Genomic DNA, 26,217 nt, shown 5'->3' on the forward strand with positions numbered 1-26,217 from the left:
GGTGCTGGGCCAGTTTGGAGGATTGGAAGAAGCATTTCCCGCTCTTCGAGCACGGATGTGGTTTCTCCTCTGTGTGGATACGCTGGTGCCAGGACAGCTGGAGGATTAGATGAAGCTCTTCCCACACTGAGCACTATTATGGCTTCGCTCTCAATTGAATAAGTTGGTGCAGAGCCCAGCTGGAGGAGTGAGTGAAGCTCTTCCCACACTCTGAGTACTGATATGACTACAAACCCGTGTTGGTAATCTGGGGCTGGGCCAGGGTATAGGATAGGATGAAGCTTTTCCCACACTTCAAGCACCAATATGGTTTCTTCCCGGCATGGATGAGGCTGTGTTTGATCAGGTAAGGGCACTGAGTGAAGTTCTTCCCAAACTCTGAGCACTGATGTGGCTTCTCTCCTGTGTTGATATGCTGGTGCCAAGCCACGTGTGAGGACAGACAGCTCTTCCCACACTCTGAGCACTAATGTAGCTTCTCTCCTGTGTGGATACGCTGGTGCTGAGCCAGGGTGGATGACCGAGTGAAGCTCTTCCCACACTCCTCCCCCGTGTGGATATGCTGGTGCTGAGACAGGCTGGAGGACCGAGTGAAGCTCTTCCCGCACTCTGAGCCCTGATGTGGCTTCTCCCCCATATGGGTATGCTGGTGCCGAGGGAGCTCAGAGGAGAAACTGAAGCTCTTCCCACACTCTGAGCACTGATGGGGCTTCTCCCCCGTGTGGATCCACTGGTGCACAGCCAGCTGGGAGCGGTAAGTGAAGCTCTTCCCACACTGAGCATTGATTTGGCTTCTCCCTCATACGGATACGCTGCTCCTGAGTCAGTCCGTCAGTTAGCAAAGCTCTTCTCACACTCTGAGCATCGATACGACTTCTTCCCTGTGTGGTGCTCAGCAAGCGTGGAGCTCTGAGTGAAGACCTTCCCACACTCTGAGCACTAATGTAGCTTCTCTCCTGTGTGGATATGCTGGTGCTGAGCCAGGTTGGAGGAGTAATTGAAGCTCTTCCAACACTCTTAGCACTGATGTGGCTTCTCCCCAGTGTGGATACACTGGTGCAGAGCCAGCTGGCGGGAGTAAGTGAAGCTCTTCCCACACTCTGAGCACTGATGTGGCTTCTCCCCTGTGTGGATACGCCGGTGCTGAGTCAGGCTGGAAGACTGAGTGAAGCTCTTCCCACACTCTGAGCACTGATGTAGCTTCTCTCCCGTGTGGATACGCTGGTGCCGAGCCAGTTCAGAGGAGTAACTGAAGCTCTTCCCACACTCTGAGCACTGATGTGGCTTCTCCCCTGTGTGGTTACGCTGGTGCCGAGCCAGCACAGAGGAGGAACTGAAGCTCTTCCCACATTCTGAGCATTGATGTGGCTTCTCCCCCGTGTGGATACGCTGGTGCCGAGCCAGGTTGGAGGACCAAGTGAAGCTCTTCCCACACTCTGAGCACTGATGTAGCTTCTGCCCCGTGTGGGTATGCTGATGCCGAGCCAGCTGGGAGAAGTAAGTGAAGCTCTCCCCACACTCTGAGCACTGATGTGGCTTCTCCCTCATGTGGATACACTGCTGCTGAGTCAGCCCATCAGAGCTAGCAAAGCTCTTCTCACACTCTGAGCATCGAAATAGCTTCTCCCCAGTGTGGATACGCTCATGCTGAGCCACGCTGGAGGTCTGAGCGAAGCTCTTCCCACACTCTGAGCACTCATGTGTCTTCTCCCCTTCGTGGATATGCTGCTGCTGAGCGAGGTTGGAGGAGTGACTGAACCTCTTCCCACACTCTGAACACTGATGTGGCTTCTCCCCCGTGTGAATACGTTGGTGCCGAGCTAGCTGGTAGGAGTAAGTGAAGCTCTTACTACACTCTGAGTACTGATGTGGCTTCTCCCTTGTGTGCATGCACAAGTGCCTTGCCAGGTCGGAGAACTGCCCGAATTTCTTCCCACACTGGGTGCAGTGCTGCCGCGTACACTCATGCTGGGACAGGTCTTGCAAGTAGATGAAGTTCTTCCTGCACTCAGTGCACTGGTGTATCTTCCTCCCTAGGGGGATGTACCAGTCCTGGATGCAGGGAGAAAAAAGGGGTGAAAGTCATGCCACTTTTGACACAGGTGTGCCTGACAGTTCCCCCTATGCACATGTAAGTGCTAGACCAGGTCTGTGGGGCGCACAAAGCACTTCCCCCATTTGTTGAAGCGGTGGGGTAGCTCTCCAGAAAAGACCTGGCAGTTAGCAACAAGGGCAAGAGAGTCAGGAGAAGCTCTTCCCACACTTAGTGCATACATGGGACTTCTCCCCAGTCTACCTTATCTTGTGAAAAGCCAGGAGTGATGGGCACTTAAACGTTTTCCTGACCTTCAGGTTGGGGTGAGCTCTGCCCCTGTGCTTGCAAGTGGGCTGCTGCTTCCCTCTCAGGCCCTCCACACTGTCTTTGATTGGATGCAGTGCATCTTTCCAGTGGCTCGTAAGGTCTCTCAGCACCACAAATTCTTGCCTGCACTCAGGGCTCTTTCTAGGTTCCACCCCTTCTCCGCCTTCACACCCAACTCGTGATGATACCTGGCTCATGGCTACATTCTCCTTCTGCGTTTGGGACCTCCCCTGATTCTCGTGCCATGGTTCCTTCTCAGCTCCCAGGGAGTCCATCTCACTCAAACTCCCTGGGGATGTCCGTGCTGGCTCCAGGTCTGCAGCCCCTTGCACAGGAGGCTGCTCCTCCACTCTGCTCAGCAGCCTGGCACCTCCTGCATAGGGAAAAGAAAATCCAGATTAGTTTCTACCCTGCTGGCAAAGGGCAAACACGTCTATTCTGTCTACCCTAGAAACGTACCCCTAAGAAATGAGCAAACCCCAAAGTGATGGGTAAATCTGATAACAGGGGACAATTCTAGTGCAAACCACGGGGGATTCAGTTTCTGCCACAACCTGAAATCTTTTGAATCCCACCCGTGACATGGAGGCACTTAATGCAGCCTGAGATCAGGATGAAACTCTTCCTGGGATCCAGGTCAACCTGACCAGCAGCAGCCAGGGACAGCCTCAGCTTCTTTCTTGTCCCACAGGAATGGCTACACAGAACCTGTGTATACCATGCTGATTTCAATGGGAGACTACAAATCCCATAATGCCCTGGGAGAGGGTGGCTACTCTGGGCTGCAGCATTAACTCTCACATAGCTGAGTGAAGATGGCAACTTAAGATCGTGGCAGCCCACGGAAACTGAATCTGGGCTGAAAATCAAGACAACAAACCTGATTGTCCCTTAACATCTGTCATTAGAAGGAAAAGGGATCAGTTGCTTGTTTCCACATTGTTCAATTTCAGAGAGTGGGAACAACACCTGCCCGGACACATTACAGCAGGGGTGGGCAAAATACGGCCTGTCTACCTTCAGAGGGTTCCTTGGTCCCAACTGGCCGACGTGCTGCCTAGCTGTGGCACATCCTGCTGACCGCTGGGCATAAAGTGGAGCTGGGATGGATCCACAGCCTTTCTAGGCAGTCCGGGTGGCTGTAGCTCTTTCTGGCTGTATGTAGCCATGTGGTAACAGCTGGTACTAGTGTGCGCAGACATGACCCCGTGCACACCCTGCCAGCTCCAGCCTGGCTTGCCCGGGCTGAGCAGTGGCAGCATGGGAGAGAAACCGCAGCCTAGCACGGGACAAAAGCAGCCCCACCTGAAACCAGTGCTTCCAGGTATAGTTGTCTGGAGCCCGTGCTCGGTGGCCCCGAGTTTCTACCGTAACCGCTGTCTCTGAGCTGCCCAGCGGGGCAGCAGTGGCAACGCAGACCAGATGCAGAGCAGCCCCGTGCAGGCTCCGCGCAGATGCATGAGCAAGTACCAGCAGTGGGGGGTGGGGAGGTGGAGAGTCCGCTTTTACTCCACACTGAGCAGCAGCTTCTTTCTCGTGCCACTGCTGCTAAGCCAAGGCCCCAGCACGGCTTGCAGGCTCGCCCCTCCAGGCTGAACAGCAACAGCAGCAACAGCTGCATCAGAAAAAGAAATGTTGCTTGTTGCAGGGAAAATCAGGTCCTCCTGCTCACCACTGTAGGGCAGATTTTGGTGCGGCTTCCTGAAGCCCATGCCACGCCAGGCGGCCCTGTGACTCCATCACCACTGCCTCTGGGCTGACCTGTGCGGCAGCAGTGACAGTACAGACCAGTCTCACGGCAGCCCAGAGGCAGCAGTGCGCAAGCCACCAGGGAACTTGCTTAGTCGCAGGTAGCTGCACCAGAAATTGCCAGGCAGCAGTGAGGGGGAGGGTCTGTTATTCCTCCACAACAAACAAGTTTCAGCCCAGATGCTCCTGGTTCTGCTGAGACTAGAAGGGCGAGCCTGGAGCTGGCACAGGGCATGTGGGGGGGGGCGGTAAGCGCTGGTCCCCAGTACTACCATGGGGCTGGGGGCAGCTGCCAGAAGGAGCTGCCCTACCCACGCTACATGCCCAGGGGCGGATGAATGTGTCAAGCCTGAGTGGAACTGCTGCAGGCCATGCTGGGGCTGTGCCCTGTTGGCAGTGGTGGAGCAGTGTCACAGGGCATGCGGGATCTGGGCTGTTATGGGTTGGGGACAGGGAGTGACTGGCTCAGTTGGGCTCATGCAGGCACTCTCATGCACACCCCACATACCCTCAAACCCTCCCAGGCAAACCCCATAACTACACCAACCACCAATCATACACCCCACAAAGCCCACACCTACCCACACCCTCCCCTACACCCCCTAACACTCACACCTACAAGAATCTGGGGGAAGCCCCATTCACTGCTACACGCACACAGCGCACACACACACCTTAGCCCCCCACAAACCCCAAGCTCACTTACACATCCCCACAAACCACCCATACCCACCCACACATCCACATATACCCCCACACCCGTCCTCATGTCCCATATATACATATCCACAAACAACCCCACACAAACCGCATACCCTCACACCCATGCACTGATAAGAGATTTTTCGAGCTCTTGCCACTGCGTGCACCCTGGAAAATTGGGGGGGGGGGGGGGAGGGGCAGGGCATCTGTCCCCAGATCCACCACACTCAGCATCCTGCAATGGCAGCACAGGGCAGGCCTGTGATTTCCAGGTCCAGCTGGCACTCTGGTTATGTAACTTTACTGACAGCAGAGTCAGGAGGGAGGAATAGCCACAACTCACCCGGCACCTGGTCCTCTGATCTTGAGATTTCCTCAATGTCCTCATCATCACAGACCCAGAACTCCAACTGTCCTCGCTGGATACTGCTGATTAAGTCAGGTGTGGGACCCTGATATCCTGTTTGGGCAGTGGTTAAAGAGCATTTGTGACTGGGTACAGGATACAGAATCCAGCCGGGATTTGGGCAATGGATCCAATGAACTCAAGGTATCTACTAGGGCCTTGATGGACAAGGGAGGATGGGCATTTAAGATGAAAGAGAAGGCACTGCAGGGAGAAGCCTTCAAGAGATAAAAGTCCTTGTCACCCAGGTGGATGAAGAATGCTCACAGGAAACAAAGCACCAATTACTCCCGATTTAGAAAGGGCATTAAACTGACAGAGTCACCAGGGACAGGTAAGAAGATGCATGAGAGGCACAGGAGGGACACCAGCTCACCAACAGTTAGCACCAACCTAGTGAAGGGACACTTGGGAGGGGCTGGACGTGTTCAAGTCAGCAGGCTCAAATGATCTTCCTCCAAGGGTGCTGAAGGAATTGGCCTGTGTCATAGCAGAATCACTGGCACAACTGTTTGAGCACTTGTGGTGCTCAGGACAGGTCCCAGAGAACTGGAAAAGGGCCAACGTGGTCCCTATTTTCAAGAAGGGGAGGAAGAAGGATCTGGGTAACTATAGGCCGGTTACTCTCACCTCTATCCTTGGGAAATACTGTGAAAAAATTATTGAGGGTCACATTTGTGAGAGCCCAGCAGAAAAAATAATACTGAAGGGCAACCAGCACGGATTCAGAGCAGGTGGATCCTGCATGACTGACCTTGGCAAAGTAAACACACTGGTGGGCAGGGAACGGATTCAGCTGGATTTGAAGAGGTTGAAAATGTGGGCACAACAGAGTAGGATGCAGGTGAACAAAGATAAAAGCATATTACTGCACCTAGGGCGAAGGAATCTCCAACAGGCTTACAGACTGGGAGATGACTTTGTAAGCAGCACAGCAGTGGGAAGGAATCTCGGAGTCATAAATGACTCCAAGATGAACTTGAGTTCTCAATGTGACGAAGTGATCAATTAAGCTAACCGCACTATATCATGCAGTGGCATGTGCACCGTGCACAGATCTAGGGAAGCGATACTTCCCCTCTATGCAGCATTGCTCAGGCTGCAGTTGGAGTATGGCATCCAGTTGCGGGTGCTGCACTTCAGGAGGGATGTGCACAAGCTTGAGAGGGTCCAGAGGAAGGCTACTTACATGGTTAGGGGCCTGCAGGCAAAACCCTGCAGGGAGAGATTGAGAGACCTGGATCTCTCTAGCCTCCACAAGAGGCCGACCGTCTATAAATTCATTGGAGGAGGGCAGCAGGAATAGGGGACTCTGTTTAGCAGGGCACCCCTTGGAGTAACTAGAAATAACAGCCACAAACTGATGGAGAGCAGATTTAGGTTAGACGGCAGGAAGAACTCTTTATGATAAGGGTTGCCAGAATCTGGAATGGGCTTCAAGGGAGCTGGGGGTCTCCCCTACCTGGGAGGTCTTTAATAGGAAATTGGACAAGCACCTGGCTGCGATCATCTGACCCCAGTGCTCTTTCCTGCCCAGGGCAGAGGGTTGGACTCGATGATTTCCTGAGATCTCTTCCAACCCTAACCTCTGTGAAATCTATGATGCACTGGGTGGGGAGGGCACAGGCTGGCAAGTACTGCAGGGTTGAACACCAAGTTCCTGGGAGTCGTGGATATGGACAAAAGAAGGCCGAAAGAGACATTTCACAGCATGTGAAAGGCCATAACATAGAAATGGTCAAGATGGTCTTTGCCGAGCAGGACAAAACACAGAAGCACTTCCCACAGGAAATCCTCTGAACAAAGTCAGGGGATAGAAAGCATCGGAAAAGCAAACTGACCTAGTAAAAGCTCAGTACCTCAACCCTGCGCACAAGACAGTACAACCCCTGCATTAGACATCCTCTGGGAATGAAAACTGGTTCCCACTAGGTCCTGCAGCTAGCCCACTTCTTGTCATCACAGTGATGGGCATCCGATCAGCAGAGGGATTTTAGGAAGAGCACAAGAAAACTTCTGAGAGTGGCAGAGGAAGCTGGAGAGCACAGCTTGAAAAAAAAAAAAATACAACAAAGCCAGAGTCTCCCGTCTACGGATGTTAGGGTGGGATGTGGACAGGAGCTTCCAGGGACCTCTTGGCACACAAACCTGGGTTACATCTCGTGTACACGTCACTAGAGGAGAAAGTGAAGAAATGCATCATCCCCTGTTGGAGCAGCAGAGGCTGGTAAGCCTTTCTATTAACTTCTGCTGGGTCATAACGACAGGAGAAAGGGGACTTAGGTATCACAGAATGGAGCATGCTAGGATTGTTACATGTGTCTGGAGAGGACTCGCTAGGCCAGACAGGGAGGAAGTCAGAATCCTCCCAAGGAACAGCTCTTAGTGCATTCGTGTCCAATGACCTGGAGATGGTGTGAACGTGCTGAGAAGGCAAAAGGAGATCATGTTGCCAAGAAACTGTTGCATATGGAAGAACCAGGAGTCCCAAGAATGAGGAAGGCACAAGTGAAGGCGGCTGGAGCAAATGAGGGAGGAGATCTGTCTGAAATATGAGGGCGGTCTGATCACTGACAGGGCAGTGGGGAGGAAGGGGATTTAAACCTCCAGCCAAGAGATCATGAGGATGAGACTTGGAACAGGGAGGTGACTACAAAACTGCACAGTTCACATATCTCCAGGGGAAGCAAGACCCAGAGCTTTACCCAGGGAAACGAGGGCTTGGTAATTCTTCAGCATCTGGTCCTGGTAAAGCACCTTGTCTTCATCGTCCAGCAGCTCCCACTCCTTCCGTGTGAAATACACCGCCACGTCCTCGAACACCTCCCGGAGCTGCAGGCACAAGCGTTGCACCATCAGTGTCTCCTGCGCCAGCTGCTCCCGGCCCCCACAGCCCTGTCTGCAATCACTGGTACTACCACAAATTGCAATCTTAGCCACGACAGGTAAGGGGACACAACTCCCCAGTCTTCAGCAGGCATGGGACGTGGATGCAGTCGCGGATACAGGAGTTCATGTGCTGGCTCTAGCCCAGATCATCCTGCACTATTTGTTTGGTCCTCTGAGGCAGCCTGGGCAGCACGTTCTCAGGCAGGGAGCCCCGGCTCCACGCACTGTAACCCGGCCTGCCCATGCCAGCACCCCTGGTATCTGCACTCGGGGGGGAGCTCCTGCTAATGTAGCTAGGGCTGCAGCCTTCATGCTCTTCAGGTCTCTCTGCTCCCCAAATTCCTTACAGCACCCCCGGCTCGTCCTGCGCTCTGCCCCACCTGTACTCCCCATCACAAGTAAACCAGGTGCCCTGCTCACCTCCGAGCTCTCCACCTGCTTTGGAGACCTGCCTTGCCCCTTCTGCACTTGACCTGGCTCAGGGGTCGGGGAGCTCCTCTCCTCCAGGCTCCCTGCGCACGTCCTCTGCAGCTCCAGGATCATCGGCCCCTCCTCAGCAGGCTGCTGCTCAGCTCTCGGCAGGGTCCCAGCACCTGCGTGTGGGGAAGGGAGGGCACACGTGAGCCCTGGTGCTGCTGACACGGGGAAAGCCCTTTGAGTCTCCTGCGCTGGCCTGGGTCTGAGGAGGCGGGGGCTTCAGTGTGTGGAAGAGCGGGGAGAAGGAAGACGCAAAATCCCGCAGCTCTTGCTAACACACCTCCACAGGCATGAGGCTGGAGATGAGCCCCAGTAACTCTGTCCCAGTGTGGGGAGGTGATCGCAGAACCACGACACAGCCTGCAGGGACATCGCTCCCTGGGAAAGAAGCTCGAGCGATGCTGGGGCCGTATTGTAGAAGAAAGCCCCCTTTTCCTCTTGCCTGCATTTGCTCTCCCCTCTTCGGATATGTTTCTCTTTTTCTACCTTTTCTTCTTTCTTCTCTCTTTCACTTTAAGATAAGGAATTGTATTTTAAAATTTGTATGTGTGCATTTTGTATCTCCCCTTGTAGTTTGGTATTTTTATCTATTTGTGTGCCACGGCATTTGTAGCTTATATTTTATACTCCTCACCTTTCAACTTTCAACTAAATGTGTTTTAGTAAGTTATACATTGTAACATTGTTAACAAAGGCAGGAATGAAACTGCCCTTCCCTGTATCAGGCTGGCCTCTGAAAGAGTGAGTGAATCAGTGATTGAATGTGTAACATGGAAGTAGGCATCAATTATCACCTGGAAGCTGAACTCAATAGAAGATAGTGTAACAACCGGAAAATCTCTATACCTCACTGATCAAGGGCTAGAAACCCTGGCCTGACTTAATCAACACCAGAGACCAACTTTTGGGCTGAATATCTCCAGATCGACCACTCCCAGAGCCCTATTCTAAATTCATCAACAGACTCCCAAACCTGCACGTACATGCGGACGACCCCTGGGGCTGACAGATGCTGCCCAGTAGCCACCGAGGGGGGGGGAAGTCCCACGAGGGTCAATGACCCCTGGATTGCGCAAACCAGAAAACTGGGGAGTCACCAAAGTCCGCCAGGGACAGATAAAAGGCAGTGAAAAGTGACCCTCAGTGGAACCCTCTTGATCTCCAACTCGACCAGACCTGTCCAGCCAGAAGGACCAGCCGGCGACCCCCTTCTGGAAGATAACACCACGGTGAAAGAAGCCTCAACGACAGACTCCAGTGCTTGTAGGATAGGTATACCTGACTCTGTAGCCTGCTACTGTGTGTGTATGTGTGTGCATGTGTGTGCATGTGTGCATGTGTGTGTGTGGACCAGCCCCAAGGTTTATGATTACAGTGTTTCAATCTGCCTAATAAACTAGAATTTTAAGGATCCCGAGTTGGACATTTGTAACTGTTCAACAGTATCAGATCCACATGCTAAGGGCAGGGGCGGGGAAACGCAAGGTCGGTCTGCTCCTGGGCTGTGAAACAATTGCAGGGGCACCAGGAGAACAAGAACCGCTGATCCGTGGAGCACTGACCCCACCACCATGCTGTGGAAGGGAGATTTCTGCACCAAGGGACGGTGCTCACGCTGCTGGAGAGTGGAGACCCACCACCCCCGCCCTGCCCCTGGGATCGAGCCTCGTCTGGGCCACCAGCCTGAGCAGATTTCGTCTGCGGACAGCTCCCAGGTCTGCTCCGGGTCAGGGGAGTCTGCAGCAAGGCAGAGGCCTGGGTGAGCAGCACCCAAACCTACAGAGTCAGATGGGTCGCTAGTTGGCTGGAGGGCCGCACCCAGAGGGCGGTGGTGGACAGGTCCTATTCGACCTGGAGGCACGTGGGCAGTGGGTCCCCCAGAGCTCAGTCCTCGGGCCCGCACTTTTCAACATCTTCATCAGCGACTTGGACGAGGGGGTAAAAAGCACCCTGTTCAAATTCGTAGATGACACTAAGATGTGGGGGGAAGTGGGCACGCTAGAAGGGAGGAACAGGCTGCAATGGTACCTGGACAGGTTACAGGGATGGGCAGATAAGAACAGGCTGGGTTTCAACACTGACAAGTGCAAGGTGCTGCACCTGGGGAGGAAGAACCAGCAGCACACCTACAGGCTGGGGAACTCCCTTCTCGTCAGTGCAGAGGCAGGAAAGGATCTTGGAGTCATTATTGAGGGCAAGACGAACATGGGCCGGCAGCGTGGGGACGCGGTCAGGAAGGCCAACCGCACCTTGTCGTGCATCCACAGATGCATCTTGAGCAGGGCCAAGGAGGTGATCCTCCCCCTCTATGCGACACTGGTCAGGTGCAGGTGGAGTACTGCGTCCAGTTCTGGGCACCGCACTTCAGGAGGGGTGTGGGCGGCATGGAGAGGGGCCAGAGGAGGCCGCCCCCATGGTCAGGGGCAGCAGGGCAGGCCCTACGAGGAGAGGCGACGGGACCTGAACCTGCTCAGCCCCCACAGGAGAAGGCTGAGGAGGCATGTAGTGGTCGTCTACAAACTGGCCAAGGTGGGACCAGTGGGGAACAGGAGAGTCCCTGTTCCCCCGAGCACTACCAGGAGTAACTAGGAATAACGGCCATACGTTGACCAAGGCTAGGCTCAGGCTCGACATCAGGAGGCGCTGCTTCTCAGCCAGGACAGCTAGGATCTGCAACCAACTTCCCAGGGGAGTGGAGCTGGCCCCTACCCTGGGGGTCTCTACGAGGAGGCTGAAACTATGAACGAACCAGGTCTCCTCTCCCGTGCCGTGCCGTGCACCAGCCCCGTGTCGGGGACACGGGGACGAGGACGGGCAGCGAGCGCTGGCGGCTGGGACGTGCAGGACGGCACGGGCTGCGACCGTGGCAGCACGACAGGCCCACGGAAGGCGCCGCGTGTCCGCGCCGTGCAGGGAGAGATGGGGTCGGGGCCCGGGAGCTGCCCGCCCAGGCATCCCGTGTGTCCCGGCCCGGCCCGGCCCAGCCCGCGCGCACCAACCCCGCAGCCCCGTGGCTGGGACAGGCCCGCCCCGCAGCGCGTCCCCCGGCCCAGGACGGCCGCACCCGCACCCACACCTCCGCCCTCACCTGGCTGCTGGCGGGGGGCGCAGGGGGGCCCCGGCCTTGTTTCCATCGCTCCCCGCTGATCACCGACCCCCGCACCGCACCGCACCGCACCGCACCTGGGGGCGACACCAGCGCGTCACCGCGGAGCGGGGGGCGGGGCGGCCATCATAGGGCACGGATGCGCCCCGCCCCCCCCACGGGGCCTGTAGCCCAACCCCCCAGCGCGGCCCCTCCTCTCCCCTCCCCTCCCCGTCCCGCAGGACACACGGCCCCGCCCGCATTTGGAGGGGGAGCAGCCCCCCCCCAGTCCCCGCACACGCAAGCCCCGCCCCCCTCGTGGGTGCCCGCACTCACAGCCCCGCCCCCCGGGGCCCGCACCCTGCACCTCACCGGGCGCCGCCGCCACCCACCCCCTGCCCCGCCGCGGGGGCTCCTGGGAGCTGAGCCCAACCCGCGGCCCCGCCTCTGCCGCTGCCCCGCCTCCTCCTGCGCGCGTCGCACGTGACGTCACTCAGCTCGGCGGCGTGTCACGCCTGCTGCAGGCCCCCCCACGTTAACCCTTTCGTGCCCCGAGCCGCGCCTGCGTCGCAGCGGCGGGGCCGGGGATGGTGCCACGGGAGTGAGGGCGGGGGGGCGGTCCTTGTCCTGCGGGGCAGTGGAAAGCACGGCCTTTTTGGAAGAGCTGGGAGGTTGTGGGGGGCGGGGGGACACAAAATGCCCGGGGTGCGAGGGGTGATCTTTGGCAAGGGTGGGAAGGGAGCGCAGGCGCGGGAGGAATTACAAGGCAGGGTACGGACGTGCTGCTTAGGGGCGGGTTACCGCCGTCATGGCTGCAGCCGGGGCGGTGCAGAGGGAAATCTGCCTGTTTCGGGGGAGTGGAGAGGGCGGCAGGAGGGGAGATACACAAGGAAGGGCAGGGGGTGGGGGGAGTACCGGGAATTGAAGGGGTTGTGTAGGGGCACGTGGTGGCAGGCATGGGGAAAGGAGCCGTCGGGACACGCGCTGGTGGATGGGGGGAGGGGGCGTCGGGACACGCTGTAGGACGGGGCGGGGAGTGACGTCAGGAGACGCTGTAGGACGGGGCGGGGAGGGGCGTTGGGCCACATGTTGTAAGATGGGGGAGGGGGTGTCGGGACGCGCTGTAGGACGGGGCGGGGCAGGGTGTCGGGAGATGCACTGTATGAAGGAGTGGGGAGGGGGTGTCGGGACACGCTGTAGGATGCGGCGGCGAGCGGGTGTCGGTACACGCACAGTAGGAGATGGTATTTGTGTTGAGGGCACACCGGAGGATCCGGAGAAGCCGGTCATGTATGGTGACTGGGAGGGCAAGGCAGGGATCGAGGAACTCTGCCTGCCAGACCTGTCATGACCCAAAGGTCTGATTTTTCGTGTGTGCTTCGGCACTAAGAATTATCCCCGTGGGTATACAACTTCATTGCACGGAGGAGTTCTGCTGCGCAGAGAACCCGCGTGCAGGGGAGTGTTCCCACCACTTTGCAGGGATCTTTGCAGGGTGCATTTCCTTTGCAGCACAGAAATGCACGGTGCAAAGAGTTCCCGCTCGTCGTATGCAAATTCATGTCCCGCTATTGGCTAGTGCTAAATTATTCACACGTGGCGGCTAGTGATTGGCCTGCTAGCCGTATAAGAGGCTTGAGCAGTTTCCGCCCAAGCCGAAGAGGACTCCGCATCCATCTCGTGGGGACTCTGGGTGTGCGTGGCAGGGTAATAGAAACCCTGTGTGTTGCCCAGAGGAGTTTGGCAGCCTGATCCACCGCCCACCTCTTCCCGTCTTCGAACGGAGCCTTGTATAAGACATATCGAAGAGTTTAATGCGCGCTTGTCCTGGACATCCAGAGTTTGTCTGCGTGGAGCCTAGCAAACTCCACGTGTGTTCGTGTTTTCTGTTGTAACCGCAACTCAAGCAAGTTCTCAGCCTGCACCGCGACCATCTCGGTGTAAGTAAACAATCTTAAAATCAACCGGTAAGTGTCTGTGCCTAATTCTAGCTCGGCGCCCGCCCTCTCCGACCCGGCCTGCCCGGGCTGCCGGCCACAGCCTGCGTGCAGAGCGACGAAAAGGGCCCGGGGCCTGACCCGGCCTGCACATGGCGACGAGGATGGGATCAGGAGAGGGCTCGCTAGAGTTCGAATTAGTTGAGAACTGCCCTTGGAGAAGTGGGAGACGCAGCGTAGCAAGCGTCGGAGAACTGGAGGCGCACCTCGCGTACCACCAGGCAGGCGGAACGGGCCGGAGATGTGTCCGTGGACACCTTTCGTTAAGGGGAGAAGAGGGAACTCCAGAAATCGGAGCCCTAGAAGGGAAAGAAGTATATCTTCACCCCGCGGCGTTCGGGTGTATCATGGGCGATGAGCGGGTCCTGTATAGGCCCCTCGATAGTGTAACCCTTGCCGAAGTTGACTCGGCGAGCACAGTAAGCCCAACCCCCACCCGGGAGTGTGTCCATTGCTCGCGGTGGGCCCGGGACATGGGAGAGCCGATGCCGATCAGATGGCTTTCTCCTTGCATGGTAATACCGGGACTAAGGGGTCATGAGCGTCCGTCCGAGCGCCGCGAAGACCCGGAGACAGAGGACCGCACCGTAGACGAGAGAGTGATCCTACGGTGCAACAAGGGGGGAGAACTAAATGCAACTTTTCAGACTATGACTGATCTGATGAATAAAACTTTAAGTTTAAAGACCCAGCTGCGTATGGCTGTTCGGGCGGTCGGAGAAGCGGCTGAGAAAGGGGATCTTAAACTGCCCCAACAAGATGGCGCCGAGCAGAGGGAAGACCGTGCGGAGAAGCCGGAAGAGAGGGATGGAGCTTCAGAAGAGCCCGCGAGGGTTCGGCCGGTGACTCCGCCCAGCGATGTAACGTCGATTCTGCCGACCACGCCCCTCTGCCGAAGGGAGGGGGAGTCACGCGGAGGAGCGCATCTGCCCCTCCCGCCTGAAACAACGACTCCCACTGTAACAATGACTGCAGCTCCGACAGAAACAGCAACAGCAACGACAACTCGCAAAGAAACTGATCAGCCTGCAGCATCGAGCAGCCCAGTCATCGGTCCTCAGAGTGCAGTTCAAGCTACCACCTATTACGCTCGTTCCAGAGCCGAACTGCAGAATTTGTGTAGAGAATCCAGGATCCGATCCGACGAAACTCTGGCTGTGCGGTTGGGATGTCTGGTCGTGGAACTTGGGTCCGACCTCCTGGACCAGGAAGAAGCAAGCTTCTTGGTGAGACAAGCTTCATGGAGTAGAGGACATGTCACCGACATCGACATGGTGGCGTTTAGCGTCCACTAGCCTATTCCGATTCCAGCGCTTGTGGCAGGAGTGATTGAACAGAAGGCCACTCATGGCACGATGGACGACCAGAGCACACCAGTGCAGAGCAGCTTATACTGGCTATTATCGGAGTTTCGTATTGCACCTAGAACCCAAGAGAATGCACGTTGGGACTAACACCGCTCCAACAAATGCGACCGTGGCCTCATCGTCACCTGCGAGACCCTGGAACCGTTCCAGTGACTCTCGACAGCATAGATAATTGTCTTAAAGTCTATGGGCAAAGAAACTTTGTGGTTTTGCGGATTGTGCTGAACCCACTGGTCAATCATCCTGTGAGTAGTCTCCATCAGTTGTCAAGACTACGCTTCCTCATGGAGCCAAGACTATCCAGTGATCGGGAGTGTCAATGCCTGGCTGAGGTTCAGAACATGAAACGCCGCAAATCCGAGCGTCCAGTATTACGCCAGAGAATGCAAGAGGAGAGATATATGTTTGGATTCCTCCTGCAGCATTCTGGACTTAATAAGAGACAGCTTCAGATTTTGGGACAATGGCAGCTAGCCTACGAGTTAGGTTTTCACTATCTAGAAGAAGGGGATGACGACTCCTCGACGATTTCATCGAGTTGCTGAGTCGGAAAAGAGAAACAGCTGTCCAGTATAAAATCGTGTTTATATATTTGTATTTAATAGTGATCATAAGTTTGATCAACTGCATTATCGTGTGGTCCTGTGTGATTTTGTAAATAGTAGTGAATAACCATTTTAAGAGAGTTCTTTTACAGATCAGGGATTCGGAGTGCGTGGTGGAGAGAGGCCCCGAGAGGGACAACATCACCGAAAGGAATGAAGGCCTGACGCGCGATTCCACCATGACGCCTACTGAAATCATGATAGTCCAGTTTTTTGTTATGAATGTGATTTTATGTATATGTGTGTGTGCCGGCTATTATTTGATTCGATCCCTTGAGGAAGAACTTTTATTGTTGACTGATTTTGTTTTTGCTCGTTTAGTTTCGCGAACCATTGACAGAGCTATGAATAACCCAGATGATAGGTTTGAAGTATAGTTCTATTGTGCCTTCAGCAAGGGGGATGTCATGACCCAAAGGTCTGATTTTTTGTGTGTGCTTCGGCACTAAGAATTATCCCCGTGGGTTTGCAACTTCATTGCATGGAGGACTTCTGCTGCACAGAGAACCCGCATGCAAAGGAGTGTTCCCGCCACTTCGCAGCTGTCTTTGCAGGGTGCATTTCCTTTGCAACACAGAAATGCACGGTGCAAAGAGTTCCCGCTCGTCGTATGCAAATTCGTGCCCCGCAATTGGCTAGTTCTAAATTATTCACACGTGGCGGCTAGCAATTGGCCTGCTAGCCGTATAAGAGGCTTGAGCAGTTTCCGCCCAAGCCGAAGAGGACTCCGCATCCATCTCGTGGGGACTCTGGGTGTGCGCAGCAGGGTAATAGAAACCCTGTGTGTTGCCCAGAGGAGTTTGGCGGCCTGATCCACCGCCCACCTCTTCCCGTCTTCGAACGGAGCCTTGTATAAGACGTATCGACGAGTTTTATGCGTGCTTGTCCTGGACATCCGGAGTTTTGTCTGCGTGGAGCCTAGCAACCTCCACGTGATTGTTCGTGTTCTGTCTGCATGGAGCCTAGCAAACTCCACGTGTGTTCGTGTTTTCTGTTGTAACTGCAACTCAAGCAAGTTCTCAGCCTGCACCGCGACCATCTCGGTGTAAGTAAACAATCTTAAAATCAACCGTTAAGTGTCTGTGCCTAATTCTAGCTCGGCGCCCGCCCTCTCCGTCCCGGCCTGCCCGGGCTGCCGGCCACAGCCCGCGTGCAGAGCGATGAAAAGGGCCCGGTGTTACCAAATTTGCCCATTACTTTGTGGTGTGCTCATTTATTAGGGATAGTTTCTAGGGTCTTGGTGATTCTGTCAATGTGCTGCTTGTGTTACTATACCGAGCTGTATCTCTCCCTTCTGCAAGCCCTCACCCCCAGTGGAGCTATCTTGCAGGACTCCATCTCAATGGGGCTGGGTTCCTCCAGTCACCACATCAGTCATACACACAAACACACACAATTTAACGTGACACGCCTGACCTGGCTGGGCTGATCAGCATGGACAGGCTGACACCCTCATATGGCAAGAATCAGTTCATAAGAGCAACAATAAAATGCAGTCAGACACAAGCACACAGGTAAACAGAATCCCTCTGAATCCGGCTGGGTGTGCAGCTGACACCCTCATGGGCCAGCATTCAGTTCATAAGGGCACGTCTGAATCAAACTGGGTCAATCAGCCTGTACAAGCTGATCCCCTTATGTGTTTCAAACTCAGCACGTCCCAATCTTTGGCCTCTTGATGAGCAGACCCCACAATAATTTGGGCTTCACAGGGATCTTTAGCATAGGTAAAAGAAGCGTTGCTGCAGAGCACGGGAGGAAAAAGAAGCAGAGAAGGAAAAATATACTCAATTACTACCAGTTTGCCTATAAAAGTTATTTATTGCTAAGCATATGAAATATATAATAGTACTAGTAGTAATAGACATGCAAAAGAAAAACAAACACAAACAATGACAATACTACCCTGGTTGCACTAAGTATTTGGGGAAACTTAGCTCAAGCTTAACTGATACAGTTCAGGTTCAGAAGTTTATGCCTAGAAAGAAGAGAGAACGCTGGGAATCTCACCGAGTCCACGGTACCCAGGCTGCAAAGCTGACAGGCACAGTCCGTAGCACAATCCTTGAAGAGAGAGACGATCTGTTCTTCCAGCGTCCCAAGAACAACAGGGGATGGTGTCAACACAGGAGTTTTCTTCTTCTTCTTTCTTTCTCCCTTTTCTTTCTCCTGCTTCTTCTTTTTCTTTCTCTTTCTCTTTCTTTAAGCACACACACTTACAGATTTTTATACCCTCAGTTGAGCTGCTTGGAAGCACCCTCAGTAGTGTAAATCATTGTCTTTTCTATTGACAAGGGGTTATCTGGTTTGGACCATCTCAGGAAACTGATTGGTAATCAGGAAACACTTAAGACTAGGGAGTAACCCAAATACTTGGGAGCCAGCTTGAGATTCCTATGGATGGCAGATATACTGATGGGATATCTCATGGTTTCTTCAGGAACAATAGATAGCTTGCAGCATCAGGATTTGGGATTTTTACTTGTTGTGCACAAGCCTCAGCTTAGCATGACTTTTCCAGATTTAAAGCAATTATTGGGGTGCTCATAACCTTTTGTGGAGAGGACTCCCACCAGTCGTCTTGGGAAAGATATGACAACACCTGGGATTAGGGCTCCAGCAGGCTGGATGCTGTGATGAACCCTTAACCATTGTTCAAATGTTGTCCATACCCCCTCGGACTCGGTCTCTTGCCTCAGCATTCCCTAACCCGGCAACCGAGTTTTAGTCAATCAAGTTTAAATAGGCCTCCCATAGTGGGACCGGGGAATGTACGGCCCAAGATGCCTATTAAACTTAGAGCTGTGTGTGTGTGTCTGGTGGGGGAAAAGTCCTTAGCAAATCCAGATTAGAACTGGTCTGATAAATGCTGAGCTGGGTGTGTGTGAACATGGGTTGATTAACATTGGAAGCACAGATTCCCCATCATGCAGTGCTCTCCTGCTTCTCTGGTCCCAGAATTCACTGCAGTTTCTGCTTCAGGCTCTCTGTTTTCCATCTCTCATGTAAATGAATGGTCATCTGGTTCCATCTCGGATGCAAATGAGACCTAGGGCAGTTGTTCACTCTTGTCACCCTTATCTGGTGAGGGTCTTAGGTGCGACTCTCATTGCATCTTAATCAGTTTCATTTAGGTAGAGGAGGGGAGGGGGGGGGGAGGAGTCCTTTGTGAGTCAGACAGACTGCATCCTGTGCCAGGGTTGCCCAAGAATACAGAGCTGAGGCATAACACCAGGGCCTGACCCGGCCCAAAAAGGACCATCTGCCCTCCCAGGACAAGGACCAGCTGCTCGCAGCGCTCAAGGACTTTGAGACTGTGTTCTCTAACAAACCAGGTAGAACGGCCCTGGCCGTACACTCGATAGAGAGGGGCAGCCATCACCCTATATACTCCCGACATTACCCAGTTAATGAGAAGCTGAGGCAAGAAATAAAACAGGAGATCGCAGAGATGGAAGAGTTGGGGGTAATCTGGCCTTCAACGAGTCCCTCGGCCAGTCCGGTGGTACTTGTCCGGAAGCAGGATGGGACCATCCGGTTCTGTGTGGACTACAGGAAACTGAATGCCATTACCACCCCTGATGCGTACCCTATGCCCAGGATGGACACGTTGCTGGATCGCCTGGGCCCAGCCAAGGTCATCTCTACTCTCGATCTTTCTAAAGGATTTTGGCAGATGGCCCTGGACCCGGATGCCATAGCCAAGTCTGCCTTTACCACACCTATGGGGCTATACGAGTTCACAGTTTTACCTTTTGGTATGCGCAACTCTCTCGCCTCTTTCCAAAGACTGATTAATAATCTGCTGCAAGGATGCGAGCAGTTTGCCATGGCTTACATCGATGATATCGCCATCTTCAGTCAGGACTTTGAGTCACACCTGATTCACCTGACCACTCTGTTAGGTAAGATCAAGCAAACTGGTATTACTGTGAAACCCAAAAAGTGCCAGTGGGCACTATCTGAGGTAGTCTACTTGGGTCATCGTGTGGGTGGAGGTCATATTGCTCCCTTGTGGGACAAGATCGAGGCCATCAAAGACTGGCCGCCTCCACAGACCAAGAAGCAAGTCAGAGCCTTCCTTGGCCTGGTGGGTTACTACCGAAGATTTGTCCCGGGGTTTGGGGCATCCACCGCCCCCCTGCACGAGCTGACCAAGAAGGGCAGCCCAGACCCAGTGGTCCGGAAGCAGGGGTGCCAGGAAGCATTTGACACCCTCAAGGCTGCCCTGGTCAAACAACCAATCCTGAAGGCACTGCTCCGTGATAAACCATTCTACGTGGCAACGGATGCCTCCGACGTAGGACTGGGAGCTGTACTGTTACAGGAGCACCAGGAGACACGGCACCCCGTGGCGTACCTCAGCCGGAAGCTAATCCCTCGGGAGGGAAGGAGTGCTTGGCAATCGTCTGGGCACTGAACAAGCTGAAGCCCTATTTGTGGAGACAACAGTTCACCGTCCTGTCAGACCATGCCCCACTGCAGTGGTTGCAGACCATGCAAAACACTAATGCCAAGCTGCAGCGATAGGCCTGGCAGCTTCAAGAGCTCAACTTCACTGTCGAGCACATCAAGGGAAGCCAGAACGTGATAGCGGATGCCTTGTCACAAAAGGACTCTGGGTAGTGGGTCCTCTGGACTCAGGACTAGTGAAAAGATCACTAGTGTAAGACTGCCATCAGGTTTTATGGTTTCTGTATGTTCTTGTAATAACTCGTTTCAGGTTTTCTTTTTTTCCCTTCTTCTGGCATCCCGTGGGAACTCCCTGACCCGACACGCCTGGACCCACAGCCCTGACAGGCCCCGTGTCCGAGCTTTTAAAGGAGCGGGGGGGGGGGAGGAAGTGTGGCAGAAATGCCACCGTCTGTGTTCCTATCCAGAGATCTGTCTCTGCCAGCCTGAAAGTCTGGTGTTGAATCCCTCAGGGCAGGGATCTCCCTCCCTGTCTATGGCAAAAGTCTGGTGCCTCGGAGACGGATGCTCTGGTCACCTGGGGCAGGGGAGGGGGAGGGAAAAGCCCCACTCACTGGCCAAGGTAGCCAGTGATGCTTTTTTTAAATTGTCTGGCTTGTGGCCAGCACTGGCAGCTTCGATTGGACCGGGCTGCTGAGCTTAGAGAAGTTATTTAAAGGCCCGGGCCAGGAAGAAGAGGAGCCTTTAGCCATGCAGTCACACAGATGAATCTGAAACTGGCTCTCTCTTCATAACCGCATGCTCAGAGTGCCCTGCCTCCAGAGGAAAACTCCAACCACCTCTGGATGATGCGTGTGAGTAAGCTACTCGAGATCCGACTAGATATTTAGCTTACAGTAACTCAGATGCGAGATCAAAAGGCTACCTCAGCCACCCTGGTTTGCTCTAAGGGATTCCTCTGAGATTTCCATGATACTGCTCTACCTTTTACCCTGTTCCCACCCTACTCCCTGAAATCAATAAAGTTCTCCTTGTGACCGGTGTGGGAGACTTATTGAGGGGAGGCTCTAAATTATGCCGAGGAGGCCCCTTAGGTCTGTGGACTAAGGGAGGCTTTCCTGATAAGCCCCTGACTTGGGAAGTGCCCCAAGTGCCTGTATTGGGTCTAGTGCCCATTGGACGATCAGGCCTGAGTTTTCCAAGGTGCGCAGAGCTAGAATTGCGTCCAGAGCCTTGGATGGTGGCAGCAGGAACCCCAGGCTAGCGGGGGTGGTCCAGGGAAGGGGCCGGCCGGACGTGAGGCACCCCAGGGAGGCACTTGGAGCCTGGAAGGTGGCCAGGCACAGGGAGGTGGGCGGCTCAACGCAGGAGCGCCCCCTACTGGCCCGCCACAGACCCTGCCTCTGAGTATAGGATATTTCCTGCCTGTGAAAGCACCTGCATCCTCTCATCCTTCTTAACAAACTGAGCAGACTGGGCTGCAGTCCACTGGCATGAGACTGCTTCCCTGGATGAAGATACTGGCAGCCCAGTCTGTTCATTTTGTAGCAGTTTCTTGCAGACCGCGATGGGAATGTGCAGGCCTGGAAGAGGGGGAATGCAGTGGGGAGGAGAGGCATGATCAGGGTGGAAGGCAGGCAATGCTCCCCCAGCATTAAATGTGCTCCTTCCTACAACTCTAAAGCCTCACATACAAGAGCCCTGGGGCCAGCAGGGGAGTTGAAGCTGATAGTCAGCCAAAGACAGTCCACAGGTGTCATTTGGAGGCATCTGTCTTGGGGAGGTCACCTACTGTAAAGACACTTCTTCTGCCCCTGGGAGCAGTGCCTGCTTTTAGAGAATGATGGGGTGGCACAGGCTCCAAGGCTGATGCAAAGATCACCTCTCTGGTGGGCCAGTAGGAGGTGCTCCTGCGTTGAGCCACCTACCTCACTGCGCCCAACCACCTACCAGGCTCCAAGTGCCTCCTTGGGGGTGCCTCATGTCTGGCCCACCCCCTTCCTGGAGCCTACTTGCTAACCTGGGGGTAACGCCACCACCACCCAAGGTCTAGACTGATTCTGGCCCAGTGCTCCCTGGGAAACACAGGCCTAGTACTCTTTGAGGGGTACTCAACCCACTGCAAGAACTTGGGGTGCTTCCCTTAGTTTGAAGCACAAATAGTAGTCTCCCTCAGTCAACTGGACCAAGGGGACCCCAAGGCATAATCTAGACCCTCTCCCAGTAAGTCTGCCATGCTAGGTACTAAGGAGAACTTTATTGGTTACAAGCAGTAGGTTTGGACTAGGGTACAGAGTAGAGGAAAATCAAAGACATCCCACAGAGCAAACAGTGGCATGGTAGCCTTTGATTACACATCTGTTACTACAACCTATATATCTAATTCACTCTCAAGTAGCTTACTCACAACTTTAGCCAGAGGCAGCTGGAGATTTCCTCTGGAGACAAGCAGTTCATTGATCATGAGTATCAAGACAGCGAGTGAACTTCAAAAGGTCCAGCTTCTCTCCGAGTTCTCATCATGGCTACTGCCCCTCCTCCTAGGCAGTCCCTAACTTATATAGACCTTATGACCTCATTTACCTGATCCAATGAAGGCCAGCAACTGTTGGCTGCCAGACAAACAATTTGAAATCCATCACTGGTTGCTGGGTAGACTCGTGGGGTCTCTAGCCCCATCTCAGTCATGTTGCCACTGCTTAGAGCAATAGGGAGCTTAAGCCCCGCACCCAGGTATGTGATGCCAATCTCGTAGGCAAAGGGAGCAGGTTTCCCCCTCCCTGAGGAATGCATCCAGCTCAGGTTACAACTCGGAGTTACCTGAAACAGATGGGACCAGAGGTGTCTGCCCTCTGCACTGATTTGGTAACCACATTTTCAGAAGTGTTTGGGGAAAGACAGAGATGGGACTCTGCCACAATCTCCTCACAGGTTCCCCCAGTATCCATGTTGTTACTAGATTTGCCAATTACTTTGGGGTGTGCTCATTTATTAGGGGTATGTTTCTAGGGTCCTTGTAATTCAATCAGTGTTACTTGTGTTTCCATACGGAGCTGTATCTCTCCCTTCTGCAAGTCCTCACCCCCAATGGAGCTATCTTGCAGGACTGTTTCAATGGGGCTAGGTTCCTCCAGCCACCAAATCTGTCATACACACCAACACCCACAGATTAACGTGACACGCCTAACCTGGCCGGGTTGATCACCACGGACAGGCTGACACCCTCATAAACTTTTGTGGAGAGGACTTCCACCAGTTGTCCTGGGAAAAGTATGACAACACTTCTGAGGGGGCTCTAACGGGCTGGACGCTGTGATGAACCCTTTATCATTGTTCAAATGTTGCCCATACCCCCTCGGAGTCGGTCTTTTTCCCTCAGCATTCCCTAACCTGGCAACCGAGTTTTAGTCAATCAAGTTTAAATAGGCCTCCCATAGTAGGACTGGGGACTGTACGGCGCGAGACACCTATTAAACTTTACTTCTGCTTAGAGATGGTGGAGGGGGGAGGAGGGGAGTCCTTTGGAAAGCCAGATTAGAACTGGTCTGATAAATGCTGAACTGGGTGTGTGTAAACATGGGTTGATTAGCATTTGGAGCATACATTCCCCATCATGCAGAGCTCCCCTGCTTCTCTGATCCCAGAATTCACTGCAGTCTCTGATTTGGACTTCCTGTTCTCGATCTCCCCTGTAAATGAATGGTCATCTGGTTCCATCTCGGATGCATATGAGACCTAGGGCAGTTGTCTCACTCTTGTCACCCTTATCTGGAGGGTCTTAGGTGTGACTCTCATTCCACCTTAATCAGTTTCGTTGGGGGGGGGCGGGAATTCTTTGTGAATCAGACAGACTGTGTCCTGTGCCAGGGTTCCCCAAGAACACAGAGCTCAGAGGTAACAGTGTGGGCATCTGACTGAGGCATTTCCTTTTAACCCCTCACCCATATCAAACCTGGGAGGCTGGCCTGTGTCCTTTGGATTTTGCAGTGCTCTAGAAAGGCTGAACAAAGCGTGAACTGTTGCTGCAGTCCCCTGGCATGACACTGCTTCCCTGGATGCAGACACTGGTGGGTGCTGAGCCGGTATACATCCCCAAACCCTTTCTGTATTGCTGACAGAATTATGGACACTCCTGGATAGGGATACACTGGTGCTGGGCCAGTTTGGAGGATTGGAAAAAGCATTTCCCGGTCTTCGAGCTCAGATGCGGTTTCTCCTCTGCGTGGATACGTTGGTGATAAGCCAGGTGGGCAGACTGAGTAAAGCCCTTCCCACACTCTGAGCACTGTTGTGGCTCCTCCCCAGTGTGGATACGCTGGTGCAGAGCCAGCTGGTGGGCGTAAATGAAGCTCTTACCACACTCTGAGCACTGATGTGGCTTCTCCCCTGTATGGATACGCTGGTGCTGAGCCAGGCTGGAAGACTGAGCGAAGCTCTTCCCACACTCTGAGCACTGATGTAGCTTCTCCCCTGTGTGGATACGCTGGTGCCGAGCCAGCTCAGAGGAGTAACTGAAGCTCTTCCCACACTCTGAGCACTCATACGGCTTCTCCCCTGTGTGGATACGCTGGTGCTGAGCCAGTTCGGAGGAGTAATGGAAGCTCTTCCCACACTCTGAGCACTGATGTGCCTTCTCCACTGTGTGGATACGCTGGTGCCTAGCCAGGCTGGAGTAATAAGTTAAGCTCTTCCCACACTCTGAGCATTGATGTGGCTTCTCCCCTGTGTGGATGCGCTGGTGCCTAGCCAGGCTGGACAAGTAAGTGAAGATCTTGCCACACTCTGAACACTGATGTGGCTTCTCCCCCGTGTGGATATGCTGGTGCACAGCCAGCTGGGAGCGGTAAGTGAAGCCCTTCCCACACTCTGAGCATTGATGTGGCTTCTCCCTTGTATGTGTCTCAGACGGCTGGAGCCGAGTTGAGGAGGATTGCTGATTACTCGGCTGTCAGGCAGGCTGGTGGATGGAGAGGCGAGACACAGCGTATTGGTTGCAAAATAACTTTTACTTTAACTTTACTTACGCCGCTGATGGCTGCGACGCAGGAGGTAAGGTTGCTTACGTAGTTACAGGTAACAAGTTGCTTGTGTGGTTACAGGTAACTAGCAACAGAACCGAGCCGGCGAATTTGTAGAAAGAAATGAGCATGCAGGATAGGGGTACGTCAGGACCGGTCAATGACGGGGAGAAATTGGTGGTTGATCAGGCCGCCAATTCACTCTGTCACGTGGCTGGAATTCTCCGAGGTCACTCTGCAGCGTGCTCAGAGGTCTCCGACTTGGGCGGAAGTTGCACGGATTTTTATACGTTTACAGTAGCCAATGACAGACTGCCAAGTGGGAATAGCTAATGAGGCAGAACGTACTAAATTTGAAAGTAACTGCGGTTATTAAGGAGTTCTATTGTGACAGGGGCACTCAACTCACTTGGTTATGACATGCCCCCTTGACCATGTCACAATACACAAGGGAATTAGGTTAGACGGCTGCGTCGTCCACGAACTCGTTGGCTTCACAAGGTTCAAGTGGTAAACGGGTATATATATCCTTAATAAATTGGATTAAACAACAACCAATGCAAATACAAATACGCATAATTAGGTTAATTACGAAAAGTTCAATCATAAGGGCTTTGGCAGGTGTCATGGTGATGTCACACATCGGGCTCTTGCGTCTGCGATGGTGCTCGGTGGATCTTGCGATGGAGCAGCTGTAGATTGCCGCTTTGTCACTGCCGGGCCTGTAAGGGGACAAAAAAACAGAAGAAAACCGTAATCGGGTTCACTACAAGGAAACTGGATGAACGGCAGAACGGCGAGTCATCCAGTTGTGGTGAACGATAACGGGGGGACGATCGGGCTTTTCTTCTAACAGGATGGAATAGGTATTGGGATACTGTTCCGACCGTTGAACTGTTCCCTTGTAGACTTGTGGATGAGATTGACAAGGGTGCGGTATTGAAACCCACACTAACTCATCTGGTTGGAATTTAGGTTCCCATGGTAGAGATTTCTTGGGATTAGCCTCGTCCCATAGTGACTTTGCGGTGTTCAGCAAAATGAGGACGTCATGATTGTTCTTAATCCAGTTTTTGTACATTCCTCCCCCTCTGAGGCGAAGTTGTTCTTTGTATAAGCCGACGTGTCTCTCCACGATGCCGTTGGA

At 53.9% G+C, this 26,217-nt stretch overlaps 2 protein-coding genes and 1 pseudogene across 2 annotated transcripts in view; 1 reads left to right on the forward strand and 2 right to left on the reverse strand.

Annotated features, from left to right (window-relative positions):
- Nucleotides 1-26,217, forward strand: part of LOC132248240 (zinc finger protein 420-like) — a 178,436-nt gene that overhangs the window by 78,061 nt on the left and 74,158 nt on the right. The gene's annotated exons all lie outside the window — the stretch shown is intronic.
- Nucleotides 689-11,864, reverse strand: LOC106738665 (zinc finger protein 436-like; annotated as a pseudogene).
- LOC102564300 (zinc finger protein 420) overlaps nt 22,291-26,217 on the reverse strand; it is a 295,266-nt gene continuing 291,339 nt past the window's right edge. The window contains exon 7 of the mRNA XM_059721183.1: nt 22,291-24,941. Coding sequence (XP_059577166.1) covers nt 24,173-24,941 — 769 coding nt within the window. The 3' untranslated portion in view covers nt 22,291-24,172. The remainder of the gene's footprint in view (nt 24,942-26,217) is intronic.

The sequence above is a fragment of the Alligator mississippiensis genome, chromosome 2 (assembly GCF_030867095.1).
Source record: "Alligator mississippiensis isolate rAllMis1 chromosome 2, rAllMis1, whole genome shotgun sequence".
NCBI classification, from domain to species: Eukaryota; Metazoa; Chordata; order Crocodylia; family Alligatoridae; genus Alligator; species Alligator mississippiensis.